At 42.9% G+C, this 16,297-nt stretch overlaps 1 protein-coding gene across 1 annotated transcript in view; it reads right to left on the bottom strand.

Annotated features, from left to right (window-relative positions):
• Positions 1-16,297, bottom strand: part of GTPBP1 (GTP binding protein 1) — a 119,780-nt gene that overhangs the window by 10,593 nt on the left and 92,890 nt on the right. Inside the window, exons 7-9 of the mRNA XM_082266120.1 lie at positions 15,549-15,693; positions 15,236-15,418; positions 5,128-5,263 (exon numbers count right to left, since the gene is read on the bottom strand). Coding sequence (XP_082122246.1) covers positions 5,128-5,263; positions 15,236-15,418; positions 15,549-15,693 — 464 coding nt within the window. The remainder of the gene's footprint in view (positions 1-5,127; positions 5,264-15,235; positions 15,419-15,548; positions 15,694-16,297) is intronic.

Below are 16,297 nucleotides of genomic sequence, written 5' to 3' on the forward strand. Positions count from 1 at the left end.
TAGAAAGTGATATCCCTTCACACCTTTTCTGGCTGTATGATGACCGAAGCTCCCTTAACTCAACTTATGGGTGTATGGGTATATCAAGCTTATTCTCACAAAGAAACAAAGTGGTCCAGCGAGTGCAGAGTGTTTGTTAGGGCATGGTGCAAAGGAGCACATCTATTTAATCACTTATCAGCTTCCGGACTGCCCACAGCATATATAATGTGGCAGGGTTGGCCCAGCTGCACAAAATCATGTACGTGATTTTGTGCACGCGATCTGGGGCGCATGCACGCGCTGCCGGAGCGCCACTCATACTGTAATTGGACACAGCAGAAGCCAATCAGTAGGTCCAGTGGCCGCCGGGATCCGCAAATCATTCGGGAACTTAGCCCCTTGATTGCCCCTGGTGTTAACCCCTTCCCTGCCAGTGTTATTTATACAGTGACAATGCTGATTGCCGCCATTACTAGTAAACACAAAAAAATAAAAAGTCCATAAATCTATCCCATAGTTTGTAGACGCTATAACTTTTGCGCAAATCAATCAATATACATACACTTATGAGGATTTTTGTACTAAAAATATGTAGCAGAATACATATTAGCCTAAATTCCAATTTTTTAAAATTTTATTGGGTATGTTTTTTAGCACAAAGAAAAAAAATGTTTTCTTCAAAATTGTGGTTCTTTTTTTGTTTATAGCACAAAAAATTAAAACGAGGTGATCAAATGCCACCAAAAGAAAGCTCTATTTGTGGAAAAAAAAAAACAAAAAAAAAAAAAACCCACAACTTTATTTGGGTACAGCGTCGCACCATCTCGCACCGGTAAGTTAAAGCAACACAGTGCCGTATCACAAAAAATGGCCTTGTCTGGAAGGGGGTAAAAACCTTCCAGAGCTGAAGTGGTTATCTTCACGTAGGTGAATAAGCACAATGCACACAAGATTTGCTTAGCAAGAATTTTTTTTTTTTTTTTTTTTTTTATTAAGTGCTATTCGGTCAGGTTTGTTTTTTTTCCTTTATGACGCTATTTGGTGTTTGAATACAGCAGCTGTACATAAAACACTTGACATTGTTTTGTGGAGGCGTTGATGTATTGAGTTTTTTTTTTTTTAATGTTCATTTAAGACAGTGTCTGCACAGGACATGATGCAATTTACATCTTTTGTTGCATTGGGGCTCCTCTCTAATAGTTGATGTACGCCGCCGCCATAGCGTTGTATGACTGAAGCCAGGATCAGTTGGCCCTCCAGCAGGATGGTCCATTTCTGCAAAGAAAGCCAATCACCTGAAGCTTTGGAATGCTGATCAAGACAGGAAAAAAAAAAAAAACACACATACACTCCTCTGACAACCCAGTCCCCTTGACCTCTGATGTCCAAGTTCCGTGCATCTGCAGGACTTCTACCAAGCCCAACAGGCTGTGATCTGTCCTCAGGATCTTCCAACAGCCAGGAAGGAAGGACTCCCTGATACAAGAAATGAATTTCTGAACCACCAAGCCAGGGAAAGCCTGGTCCATGATGCCAATCCAATTGGCACTGGACTAAATTCACCCACGATGACAGCATAATGTGTTGTAGAGGTCTGGATTGAAACTGGGCAAACAGGACTGCCTCGATAGAGGCACCCTTCAGAATAAAGACTCAAAAAAAAAAAAAAGAAAACCGAACACCTGGACTGCAGAGCTCAAATTGGAGATCTCAAAACCGGAAGTTTCCCCTGTGGAAGGTACATTCTGGCCTGTGCTGTGTCCAGGACTAGACTCAGATACTCCAAAATCAGTCTGTTCCAGCATGGATATCTGAAAGTTTGTTCCATCTGAACAGCTGTAAGCTCTGGAAAGTCAAAGCAACATTGTCTGATATAACATGCACCAACTACTCCCTCAACAGAAAGGTAAAACTGTAAGAACATGTTCTGTATTTGCCAAGTTTCAATAAGGCTCTTATGGAATAAAAGTCAAATGAGTACTCCATTATGAGAATGCCACTAAAGTGTAGCGTGGCTAGTAATTTTTGTTTTTTGTTCTTTATTGGTTGAGCTGGACGGACTTGTGTCATTTTTCAACCCGACTATTTAACTTGGGCCAGCACCTAGATGAACATCCAAGGTGCAGATAAGAGACCAAAGGGCAAGACCACATGTATGCACTGGAAAGAAGATAGGGACCATGTCGGTATGCGTCCCTGATGCCCAATGATCTTAAAAAGTCTCCCTGGTGAGCTCAAATGAAGACATTTAGAACTTTTAGATCCAAGATGAGGCAAATGCCCCCTTTGGTTTTGAGAACAGTAAATAGGTTGGAGTAAAACCCCCTAAAAACAAACCCTTTGCCATAATAAAGACCAGAGAGCACTTGATGGAGATCTGCTAAGTACAGAAGGGGCATGGTTGTAGCCTTTGTTAACCACCTCCCTCACCCAGGTGTCTAAGATGCAAGCTTTTCAAGTGTCCCCAAAGAATAACATCCAGTCTGGAAAGTGGGGGTCCACTCATGTTAATGGAGGTTTGTCTGAATATTTGGTGGACTTTAGGCCACAGACCTTGTGGGTGGAATGGGGACTTTGGAGGGTCTAGGCATTGATAGCATGGAAGAGGAAACACAAAACTGGTCTGTTACTAAGGCGTCTTTCACGGAGGAAGATGGGCACTCCCACCACCAGTTGCTTTCTTCATAAGAGTATCCAGTCAAGATCGGAAGAGGCTTGTTCCTTAAAGGCCATGTAGATGCAAGTTCTGCAGTTCAGCACCTTAACCAAAGTGGCCTCTGTCTGTGTACAGACAGGAAATATGTAAGAGATAACACCAGAAACCTCAAATGACCTGTTACAACTGTAGCTTAAAAGTAGTAAGGGAATAGGGTTATTTTTAAAAGGGTTATTTATAAAAAAGTAACACCTAAAAATAGGGGGTACTCCCCGCGCCAAGGAGTTATAATTATTTCTAAACATAAAAATATTGTGAGAAACTATAGTTGGTTAGCAGCAGCAGTAGTATGAAAGTGTATATGAAAAAAATAGTCCTGGTTGGGCTATCTACAGCGCTTGCTAAAAGATGTGCAATTGTGCAAAGTTATGTGCAAACGAAAATACTGTGATCTTAATAATTCCAAAAACTAAAATATTGTACATTTAAAATTCATCTTTGTGCCATTGTGCAAAAAAAATCTCAGTATTTCCAGAAACTAAAAATATCGTAGACTTGAAATTATATGTATAAATTATTAAAAGTTCATCTTTGTGATATAAATAAATTAATAAAGTGCGATAAAATCCAAAATTCTGTTTTTCCTGTTTTTAACAAAAATAGTGAAACATATTCAACAATAATATTATTCCATTGGTGATATATAAAGTTCAGGTGCTGGATTCCTTCTTCCCAGTAAAATTTTAAAAGATGGGTGACTTACCGAATGTCGTGGGTCTCATATATCCTACGATACTGAGACCAATCAAGCTTGTCGGTAGGTCCCCTTTAAATATCTCCTGGCTATGCTGGTGATGGTTTCCTCCTCACCGTTCCATAGGACAGCATTTGGTGTTGTTTAAAAGAAGGAGATAAAAGGCTCCAGATAGTGTGATATTGTTTCTTTAAAATAATTTATTCCATAAAATGTAACACAGTTTCCATAAAAGTAAATAACCAGCGTTTGGCAAAGATCGGCAACAATAGTTTTTTAAAATTTCCGTTACTCAATGGTGTAAACCTTGCAGAGTGGCGAGCGGAGGTGAATCCAGCTTGCGTTTCAATGCACGTCACGTTGTGCGTTAAACGTTCTGATGCGTTTCGTCACATCCGGTGACGTTTTCAAAGGGTCTACGATATTTTTAGTTTCTGGAAATACTGAGATTTTTTTTGCACATAATTTTGCACAATGGCACAAAGATTAATTTTAAATGTACAATATTTTAGTTTTTGGAATTAAGATCACAATATTAATTTTCGTTTGCACATAATTTTGCACAATTGCACATCTTTTAGCAAGCGCTGTAGATAGCCCCCACCAGGACTTTTTTTTCATAATCAGGGTTATTGCACATTTATACTTAACCAAGTGGATGAAGCATTGGTCTGATGCTGCATCTGTCAGCCTCTACATTGAGAACTGAGCATTCAAACACCGCCAATCGCTCGGTTCTCACAGCTCTCTGCTCTGCCCCCCTCCTCGCTCACTGGAGCGCTGGGCTGTAGAGGGGCGGGGACGGCCCGCTCAGGCTCCCAGTTCTGGTTACGATCATGCCTGTGGCGACTAACGTCAGCAGGCAGTGGACTTCAGCCCGCTGTGTGCTAGATAACAGGTCACAGGAGTGCAAAACTGCACTCCTGTGACTGATAGGAGAAGTACAAGCTTTGGCTGTACTTCTTTAATGCTACAATTATTTGCTCCAAACCTTCTAAGACCGAAGGATGAACCACAACAAAGGCGATAACTCTCCTAAAAGGGACCAGCTGGCAACAGCTAAGACGAATGGAAAAGCAAGGGCTGTCAGTGAGAACAGCACTCTAGAACCAACCATTGATCAGTTAGGTATGTTAATCTATTCTTTAAAATTAAAATTGGGAACAGCACTGGTAGAAGCAACTTGCTGATTCTTTAGTTTTAAAGTGCTCACATCATCAAAAATGCTAAACTGACTCCGAATATGAGAGCAATGGCAGAAGACTGCCACTCCTTGGAGGCAAGCACGTCAGGTAATAACTATCAAATCAGTGTCTCATTGGAGACTCAATCTCACGAATGATTGCTCCGATGCCTCGAATAGATAAAATGCAAAATCTAAAGAAAAAAGCGCTGAAGTATGCTTATATGGTAATGCACTTTTAAGAAAAAAAAAAAAAAAAAAAACACAAACAAAAACTGTCAGTCTGACCCCTAATTTCACACTATTCTGAACAGAAGCTACTTAAACAGTCCTATATATAAACCTGCTGCAAAGAAACAAATGGAAAGGTGAACAATATTTTTTCAAATTTTTCAGTTATGCTGTGTGACTGGAAACAAACCTATAGTAAGAGTTTCTCACATTTAACAGCAAAGGGTAAAATATATTTTAATATGATGTGAAAACTCTTTCCATGAAATATTGAGTGCTCCAACCTTAAGTCACAACCCCTGAAATAAGTGATTAAAATACCCATCGCTTGGTATCGTGGACTGATTGTTGTAGGGTGATGCAGCACCAAGATCTCAGCTTCAAACTCCCAAGATGCTTGAGGGTTAAGGCGTGGAGAAACCATTACCATGCCCTTTCTGATAGAGGATCGCTTAATCTGCAGAACAAAGAAAGAATGCAGTAAAAAACTAAAAAAAAACGGTGGAAAATTCATACTAGGACTATAAAAACAGCACAATTTTCTACAGAGTATTTATAAAACCAATAATAAAAAAAAATAAAAAATAAGGGGGGGGGGGGGGGGGTAGTACTGGTGATAATTATAACAAAATGCAAAAGGATAGTTATATTCTTGCCAAATCAAATTCTAAGTTACATTATATATTCATGTAGAATATCCTAGCAGTCAAGTAGTAGGTTCATTTGGGGGAAAAAAAAAAAAAAAAGTGTTGTGTCTTTATAGTGTGTATAGAATTGCACTAAGATGTACAGATGCAGGTATGCACATGTAGCTTACAGTCTTCCAATGGAGTGTTCTCTGTAAATAACATACTAACTGGTGCATATAGGACTATTCTTGAGTCCAAATGCTCTCCCCCATTCACTAAAAGAGTGGAGCATTACTTGCTTTACAGTCTCACAGCAAGCGAAGCAGTAAATGCATTTATAAAAACATGCGCATAGTGCGTGATCCGCGCTCCTGCGGTTATTCGATCCAGCACCGATCAATCTTCAGGTTCAGACCAATGATTTTTGGCCTGGACACAGATAGGCACAGGAAACTACTGTTTCTTCTCACCTGGTACACTAGTGAAGAGGCCTGCAGGATACTGTGCATGACAGGAGAGCGATGGGGAGTCCTCACTGTCAGGATCAGGCACAGTAAACGAACATGTAGAGAGTAGCTGCATCCTGAAAGATAGCTTAGAGCTTAGACATAGGAATAGAGGTCCCTGCTTAGGTCAGGTGTAACCGACCCCATGCCCAGGTTGCTGAGGTGGTACAATTGCATGAGGATTCCTGTATGCAGTAGAGTGCGAGTTCTAGTGCTGCTCTACCTTTTGGTGAACTGGCAAGCATTAGCAGCCTAGTACATCCTGATCTTGGACACACCAGCACCTGCAGTAACACTTGGTGACGTGGCAACTTCCATAAGTGCAGTTCAAGCTGGTGTGGTGGCTAGCACAAGTAGTATCCCGCAGCCACCAAGAATTTGAACACAGGCCTGTAGAGCCCATAGCGCCTTTCCAGATGTGGTTGCAAGTCCTAAGTGGCAACCCACCGATTCTGCAGCACCTGTACTTCCGCTATTCAGTGGCCAACCTAGAATTCAGGTGGAAAAAGCAAATTCGACTCCCCTTGATTTTTTTTTGCGCTGCTTTTTACGGAATATCTGTACAGATCGCTGGTGAACTAAAGCAATTTATATGCCATCAATTTATCGCCGCCAACCCAAATTTGTTCCTTGCCAGATCATTCTAACGGAAAAGTAGCACAGTTTCCGACTTTAAAATTTTTTTGGACCCAACCCTTACCATGGGCATTACTTAAAAAAAAAAAAAAAAAAAAAAAAGTTGCGGTAATTTTGGTCCACAGACCCAATTCATTATATGCCCATGTTCTCTGCTGTCATGACCAGGCATACATACAAAAATATAATGTGATTTTTGCATTTCAACAACAATGAACTGTTGTCCTTGGGGTGACCTTGGATATGACTGGCTCCCCAAATTCGGCCTCTCATAAATCACTAACCAAAATGTGCAGACCTGTACATGCCCCAACAACGTGGTCTGTGTAGAGCAGCCCCTCATTAATTTTTCTTGCCACCTTGCTTTCTAACAGTTTTTCCCCAGCAAGGGTGCCAGATACAGGGTCAAAATGTTTAAGTTCTGTCAGAGGGCAACAGGCTATACATTTCCTGAATCCTTTTCTTTGATGTTTATTGATGGACACAGCTCCATATCTTCTTTGACCCATGGGTTATGCTGCTCCCTACAGGAGTAGGCCACTACGTGGAAAATAATTGACTATGCCTATAGGGCAGTCCTAGGGGTATACTCCCATTTCCTGTTATAGGACTTCAGTTTTGTAACAAGCAGTAGAAGAATACATAACCCAAATTAACAATGGGGTGGGTACTATGGCCGTCAATGAACATCAGAGAAAAGGATTTTACAGTAAGACGAAAATCCAGTTCTCTCTTTCGTTCATTGACAGACACAGCTCTTTGACCCTTGGGATGTCCCGAAGCAGTGTCAACATGAGGGGTGGGAAAAAACAGCAATAAACATACTCTCCAAAAAAGGCTAAATGTAGCCAAACCAGGTAACAAGAGCTCAACCAGGAACAACTGGAGCTCACCTGACAAAAAAATAACACACTCAAGGGGCTTAAGCCTACAACAGCGGCCTGAAAAACCTTGCGACCAAACGCAGCATCCGCAGATGCGAATATATCCACCTTGTAAAATTTTGTGAAAGTGTGCACAGACGACCAAGTGGCCACCTGGCAAACCCGGAAGCCTGATGTCAGAAGGCCTAGGAGGCACCAATCACCCTCGTAGAATGCGCCTTAACTGGGAAAGGAGGAACCTGACCCTTAATAGAATAGATTACAAACAAAAAAGAGGTTGGGGGAGCACACCCTGAACATGCATTTCTAAAGCTGGTGCAGCTATAGACCAAGAGACATGCATATTTACAAAAAAGCACACACATGCAAAAGAAATGACTATCAAATATAAGGCAATCAATGAATAAATAAAAATGGGGTTTTGGTCCCACCATATGGCCATATCGTGCTCAAGCCCACCACTACGTCAAAGTACCCCATTATCAGTGGGTCCTACACTATCCATGTAAAAAAGGATGAATCCAACTTCTCAAACCCTTGGAGATACTTACTCCTAACTGGGAGAGATGTGCGACTGCACTATGTGGAATAGAATAGGCCTACACCCCTGTCTGCCTGATCCACTTGGAAATGGTCGCAGCAGATGTGGCCTGCCCCTTAAGAGAACTATCTGTAAGGATAAACAAGAAATCCGATTTCCAAAATGACTCAGTCGCTGCCAGGTACACCCTGACTGCCCTAACCCATTCATGGAATGTAAGGCAATCTCTTTAGGATGCTTAGGACAATAGGAAGGCAACACAATATCTTCATTCAAGTGGAAACCAGAAACAAACCAAGGAGGAAAATGACCGGCAGGGACGTAGGACCACTTTGTCCCAGTAAACCACCAGACAAGGTGACCATCAGATCAACACAGCCAACTCTGACACCCTGCGTGCAGAAGTAATAGCCACCAAGAAGGCCACATTCTGTGTCAAAGTAAGCAGAGGAAGTTCACAAATATTTTCAAAAGGTGGTTTTTGAAGAACCGACAGTACCAGATTAAACGTCCCACGGAGGCAACAGAGACCTTACCGGGGGAGCCAAGTGGCGTACCCCCTGAACGAAAGTGTGAACCAAACAATTTGTGGCTAACGGGCGTTGGAAGAAAATAGCCAAGGCGGAAAATCTGGCCCTTGATGGTGCCCAGGGCCAAACGCTGATCTACACCTCTTGGAGAAACTCCAAAAAGACGAGACACCGAAAAGGAAAGGGGGAAACCCCTTGAGACTCACACAAAGTAATGTACGCTCTCCAGACTCGATAAATCTTCCTAGAAGTAGAAATGTATAGCTCAACAGCGTAGGAGTTACTGATTCCGACAACCCTCTGTCCTTCAGCACCTGACTTTCAATAGCCAAGCCGTTAAAGCCAGCGACCGTAAAGCAGGATGGAAGATTGGTACTTGAGCCAAAAGATCCCTGCGAGGACAGTGGGGAGCTACCAGAATGACTGGAATCCCTTCTGCCTCAATTCTGCGCAGAAGCCTCAGCAGAAGTTTTAGTGGAGGAAAGGCTTACATCAGACCATACTGGCCCCAAGGGGCCACAAGAGCATCTGTGGCCTTGGCCAGAGGATCCCGAGACCTTGCCAGAAACCTCTGAACCTTCCAGTTGAGATGAGAGGCCAACAGGTCCACATCGGGAGTCCCCCACCTGAGAGACAGTTGTTGAAACACCTCCGGGTGAAGAGACCATTCTCCCTGATCCATCGCCTGCGACTGAGGTAGTCCGTCTTCAAATTTTTTACCTCTGGAATATGCACAGCAGAGAGGGCTTGAACAAAACGTTCTGAACGTCGGCCACTTCGCTGGCCGCTAGGGCACTTTTGGTGCCCCCTCGATTGACATATGCCACAGCTGTGTTGTCCGATTGAATCATTACCAGGCACCCCTGCAGACGACCTTTCAACAGGGACAGGCAGAGCCTGATTGCCCAAATCTCCAGGATATTAATTGGCAGATTGGACTCCTCCAGAGTCCAAACCCCCTGAGCTAGACCCGTGCCAAGGACACATCCCCACCCAGACAGGCTGGCATCTGCGGAGACCACCGTCCAGTACAGGGGGAAGAAAGGATTTTCCATGTCGAAGCACCAGGGAGCGGAGCCACCATATACAGGACCCCCTCGTACCCCAGCTCAACAGGATCAGATTGTCCAGGGACTGGATTCTTGGGACTGGATTTTTTGTTCCATTTGGCAAAAATCTCCCTTTGCAGAGGTCTGGTATGGAACCGAGCAAACGAAACTGCCCCTAAAGATGGAGACCATCAAGCCCATGCATACAAGTCCTGAGAGATGACCGCTGACTGGATAACCAGAGCCTGAACTGCATTTTGCAACTTATGGAGTTTTTTCTCCAGGAGAAACACCCGGGCTGAGGCTGAATACAGAGTCAGACCCAGGTAGTCTAGTTTGATGGGCGGAAGCATAATTTTGAAAATTCCGTTTCCAGCTGAACTCTTTCCAAGTTCACACAGCGATATCTAGATTGTCTTTTAAGGCAGTCGGAGGTTCTGCTTGCAGGTGGTCGGTCATCAAGGTACCCCAATACCGCAATCCCCCGATGCCTTAGCAAAGCGAACACCGGAGCCAACGCTTTTGTGAATATCCGAGAAGCAGAGACGAGACCATGCCACAAATTGATAGATAACTGCAAAGTGAAGAAAACGCTGATGCCTGACATATATTGGGATATGAAGGCAAGCATCCTCTATAGCGATAGAGGCCAGAAGATCAACTTGATGATGGGATGCCACTACCGTCCGACTAGACACTATCCGAAATTTCTGAACCCTCACAAAGTGGTTCAAGGCCTTGAGATCCAGGATTGGATGGACCTTGCCTTCCTTCCAGGGAACAGTAAATAGATTTGAATAAAATCCCTGAAAACATTCAGACTCTGGAACTGGTACGACGACTCCTTGGGAGAGCAGATCCTGTACCGCACAGAGAAGGGCTCACAGACGATCCGGGGACCGCTGTAAGTTGGAAGGGAAAAACCTTGCCTCCTGGAGGCAAGGACCAAAACTCGATCTTGTAACTGGACCGAATCAACTTGTGGACCCACTTGTCTTGAATCAAGGAGGTCCATGGGTGTGGAAAGAAGCCAGGACTTCCCCCCACCCTAGATATAGGGGAGGAAGCCCCTTCAGGCAGAAGTGGACTTGTCTGCGGGACCAGCGGAGCCCGTTTTTGGTTTCGTTGACCAGGGTCTCTTGGAACCTCCCGCGAAGTTACGGGCAGATTTTGATCCCTCAACCTGCGGGACGAAAGGGTCATTTGTGGGCTGAGAAGAAAGGACCACACTTGTGACGAGGCTCTTTGCCCTTGGTAACCTGTGGAAGCAGAGTACTCTTACCTCCCATAAGACCTATAATGATCTCCTTCCATGGAAGCTCCGAATTGGTGGTTTCCCACAAAGGGGAGATCGGTCAGCACCTTTTTGGAAGCCTGGTTCGCAGACCAGCATTTCAGCCAAATCATGCGGTGAAGAGTCATTGCCATCACGGACACCATGCAGGCTAAAGAACCACATTACAGAAATATAGCAAACCCAGTACTAACTGGTCGGCCAGTTCCAACAGCTCAGGAGGATGCTGACCTGACCCCCTTCCAAATCCTGGCGCAGAAAGCTTTGACCATTCAGTTAAAGTCTGGGAGAACAAGGTTATAGCAAACACCGGCCTCAAAATTGAACCAGCCACTGGAAAAAGGTATTGGACCAGAGACTCCGCTCTCTCTTCAACAAGGTCCTTAAAAGGACAGAAAGTCCACCACCGGTAGCAGCAGTGTGGCTTTATTTAACCTGGGAATTCATCTCGGAACTGTCAGTTTCTTTACAAGGGACTCTTCAAAAGGATACCTCCTAGCGAAACGCTTAGGTACCCCAAACCATGCGTTTTTGGGGACCCCACTAACTAGCGACAATATCGTAAAAACAGGCGGGAAAGGGGAACATCTTCATTGCCTTGGCTGGTCTGCAGGTACCAAACTGTACCGGCGGAGCATTAGCCGTGTCCTCCAATTTTAAAGATTCCCACACTGATGCAATCAGTGCATCCACTAGCGCCTTTTCAGGCGCGGCAATAGTGGAAGAAGAATCATCCTCACTATCAGAGCACTCAGGGTGCATGGACGTAGACCCAGTAGGGTGACTCGCGCCCGCAAATCGACCTCAGGAGACAGAGGATGCAGGTGAAGGTGGGGGACGCTTTTTGCAAGGCCTATTTTGAAGGGCCATATCAACTTTGGACACCAGGGACTGCCAAGCTTCTGAGAGTGGGTCAGGTAGAGACACGTGCTCTGGGGACTCCATGGTTAGCCTGGGAACCGCCAGCAAAATGAAGGAAAAAAATTTATAAATAAATCACTGTGAAAATTCCCCCACCGCTGCACCAGTGGCACCACAGGTCTCAGCGCACCAAACACACTGCTATAGCAGAAAGAGGGAGCAGAGTTCCAAGCTGCATGGCGCGGCGATCAGAGAAAAACGCATGCACTGACACTAGAGGCCCACGGTCGATTCACCACTCCACAGGCTACAAGAAAATGGCCGCCAAATTGACAACAATGTGAAATTACCAAAACAAGGCTGTCGAACTACACAAACATGGCCGCCGATACCAAGGGCAGCCATCCATGGCAAAATGGCAGCGCCCAAGTGACTCCTGGGACCCCCCAGGTACATTTAGCCAGCAAGGGGGGCCCTGGCAGGGACCCCCATAAGGACTATTCCCCCAAAAATATACAAACTGAGCAGCTGGTGGCACACCCCCTCAGCCCCTCACTGCTTGACACCCCAACGCATGTATACAGCATGGCCATCCCAGGGGGTGGGTTAGGGGAGGGTAAATGGTAAATGGGAGGGGACCACGTCCAGCCCAAGAAATCACCAGAGGGGAGGGGGGACACTACTCACCACACCTTGGAACCGGACGGGCATCACTCCAGGCAGACCACCGCACTATCTTGGAATGAGGGTGCTGGTACGCTGCGACTCAGGTCATGACCAGGGCTACGTTTACTCGCTGGTCAAACCCCGTCCAGTGGGGCTATGTCACGGCTGACATAGTGCAGAGTTGGGCTCGCTGGCCGGACTGGGAAGACCATAAGGATCTAGGATATCCAGTGTGTGTCGCCCAGTCTAGCAGTTGATTGTAATTCTCACTGGAACAAACTTGATAGGAACAGAAAATAATAAGAAAAAAAATTCAATTTAAAAAAAGGAAAAAATGCTAGGACTGGAGTATACCCCCTAGGGAGTATACCCCCTAGGACTGCCCTATAGGTGTAGTCAATTATTTTCCATCTAGTGTCCTACTCCTGTAGGGGGCAGCATAACCCAAGGGCCAAAAGAAGATATGGAAGTGTGTCCGTGAATGAACGAAAAAGAGAAAAATAACTTTACAATACATGCCCAACAAGGACCAGCAATGTACTGGTAAGTGGCTGGATTTTGAGTGGATATTTTAGGGATGATGCCTGCAAGTGTAGGCATCATCTTCGTATTTTTTTTTCCAGCCAGCGGTTGGCTTTTATGTAAAAGCAATCCTAGCGGCTAATTTGCTGCTAGATTGCTTTTACAAGCAGGGGTTGGGGACGTCCCCTCCGCTGCTTCTCACTGCTTTCTTTAGCTCTCCTGTCCCACCGGAGAACCAGAGAATGCAGCTGGCGGTTCCGCCAGCTGGCCATAGAGCTTATAAGACCGGAACGGCTACAATCATCTCTATGGCCTAAGAAACCAGAAGATAGGAGCATTTCATCAAACAGCGCCGTTTATAAATTGAGAAAGCATCCTAAAGGCTTTTAAAAATGTAGGCAAGTTTGTTGCCACTCCACAGGCATGTGCAATTTTATAGCATATCATCTTTGGTATCCATTTACTCGATTAACGTTTTAAAAACGCTGTGTAAATACTGCATGACAAAAACAAAACTTGCAACACCCAACATTAAATTCTGAAAAACAAAAATATATATTATATATATTTATATATATATATATATATATATATATATATATATATATATATTATATATATATATATATATATATATATATATATATATATATATATATATATATATATATATATAGGGGTTTAAAGTAATTTTGCAGCTAAAAAATTTTTTTTTTTTTATGGAAACCAAAAGTCGGAAAAAGCTTGGCCTTCAAGTGGTTAGAGTGGGTGATGTCTGGCATAAGCTTATAATCTTGGGTATAAAAGGCCAGGGCAGTCCAAACATCCCCTAAATGAACCCTTTTTGGAAAGTAGACACCCCATGGTTTTTGCTGAGAGACATGTTGAATCCATGAAATTTTTTTTTTTTTCTGGAAAAATACAATTTTTTTTTCTTACACAAAGTTGCAAAATGATATATTGCTCACACATGCCATGGGTATATGTGGAATTAGACCCCAAAATACATTCTGCTACTTTCCTAAGTATGGGGATACCACAGACTTTTTGGCAGTCTAGCCGTGTACAGAGCCCCAAAATCCAATAAGCACCTTCAGGCTTTTAAAAGGCATAATTTCCTCATTACACATTCCAACTACCTATCACAGGTTTGGAGGCCCTGAAATGCCAAGATAGTACAAATCTCCCCAAATTAGCCCTTTTTGGAAAGTAGACACCCCAAGGTATTTGTTAAGAGTTTGTTAAGAGGCATGACGAGTATTTTGCAGATTTCATTTGTTACCACAAGATTTAGGAAAATAAAGAATGAAAATGTAATTTCTTCTTTTTAATTTTCAAAAAAAAAAAAAAAACAACAAGTCAGCAAAATGCTCACCATGCCTCTTAATTCCAAATTACTTGTCATGTTTACTTTCCAAAAGGGGGTCATTTTGGGGGGTTTTGTGCCACCTTGGCCTGAATGGAGTTATTTATTTTCAGCACCCTGCGCAGCTAGGCTCGGCTCTCAATGTCTCACACGTGGTATCCCTATACTTAGGAGAAGCAGCAGAATGTATGTATATTTTGGTGTGTAATTCCACATATACCCATGGCATGGGTGATCAATGTGTAATTTAAGTGACAACTTTGCGTAAAAAAACTTTGTGTATTAAAAAATAAAACATTTTCTATGGTCCAAAAAAAAAAAAGGTAACCTCTGGGATGGGGGGGGGGGGGGGAGGAGGGTGTTGTACTGCCCTGGCATTTTGGAACCTCAAGAAATGTGATAGGCAGTAAAAAAGTAAAAGCTACGTAAATTCCAGTACATATACCATAGTTTGTAGACGCTATAGCTTTTGTGCAAAATCATCAATATATGCTTTCAATATTTTTTTTTTTTAACCAAAGACATGTAGCTGAATACATTTTTGGCCTAAATTTATGACAACATTTGAGTTTATTGGATATTTTTAGAACAAAAAGTAAAAAACAGTTTTTCAGTCTTTTTTGTTTCCATCAGAAAACATGAAAACCCCAGTGGTGATCAAATGCCACCAAAAGAAAGCACTATTGGTGTGTAAAAAAAACAAAAAAAAAAAACAAAAAAAAAAACAAAAAAAAAAAACAAAAAAAAAAAACAAAAAAAAAAACATTTCCTTTGGGTACAGCATTACATGACCTTGACATTACCAGTTAAAGTAGCGCAGTGTCAAATAGCAAAAAATGCTCTGGTCAGGAAGGGGGGTAAAACATTCTGGAGGTCAAGTGGTTAATAAATGTGGTTACACTATGGTGGTATCACAGCTAATCTGATATTATAACATTGCTGTACCTTCTTTAGAGCAAAAGATGCCGTCTGACCACCTCGTACTTCTTTGACAGGCATGCGTTTGCGATGTATTGACTTGACTGCAATAGAAGTAAAGTTGCCAAGAGGGTCAGGTCCTAGGAGAAGGAGATCATTTAGCTTAATCAGTCCTCTTAATGTTGTTCCTGAAACCACTGTGCCTACACCCTGTGAAAGAAATAAAAAAAAAAACCCTGTAAATTTCCAGTACGAAAATCATAACTATAGTATTTACGGATTTTTTTCTCTTGTGCTAAAAAAAAAAAAAAAACAAAAAAAAAAAAAAAAAAAAACTTACAGGTACAGAGTAGGTATCATCAATCTGGAACTCTGCAGGTTCTTCTTCCCTTGAGCTGCATCGGGGAGACAGCAAATTGAGGAACATTTTGAGCAGATCCAAGTTTTCCCCTGTCACATTAGAGATTTGAAAGATCGGGCACATCCTAAGTGGTAAAAAAATAAAAATAAATAAAATGTGAGGTTTTACCAAAATATTATGCTAAAAACCATCAATGAGGTTATATTTGGTCTAGGAGGAAAACATTTTTAACTTGCCTGTAAATTCCATATCAGAGTACAGCAAAGGACACAGGCAACATATTCATAGACCCTTGGTTACAGACTCATACATTCAAGTGATTGGGCAGAAACAAAACTTTTGCTGACAGCCCCTGAATTACTTCCCTTTAACCCTACCACAGTTTGCAAGTCCTCGCTTGCAAGTTTTGTAGCAGACAATGCAGAGTCTCCAAGGAAAGAAAGGGAGAGTGGCTTGTGCCCTGCAATGTACTCCAAAATATGGCATTTACAGGAAAGTCTAAATTACTTTCATCTTAATTGTATAGTACAAGAAGACACAGGCAAATAGTCACAACCCCTGAGATGGTCTCAAGCAAAGAATGAGAAGAGTGTACAACAACAAAGCAAACTGGTCAAACAGGCCCAACAATAAGGGTCAACACACCCAACTTCACAGTGCAGCTGAAAGAATTAGCCGAATGCTGCATCCACAAAAAAAAAAGTATGTCCGCCAGGTAGACTTTAGAA

Source organism: Pelophylax lessonae, assembly GCF_965119305.1.
Source record: "Pelophylax lessonae genome assembly, chromosome: 8".
NCBI classification, from domain to species: Eukaryota; Metazoa; Chordata; class Amphibia; order Anura; family Ranidae; genus Pelophylax; species Pelophylax lessonae.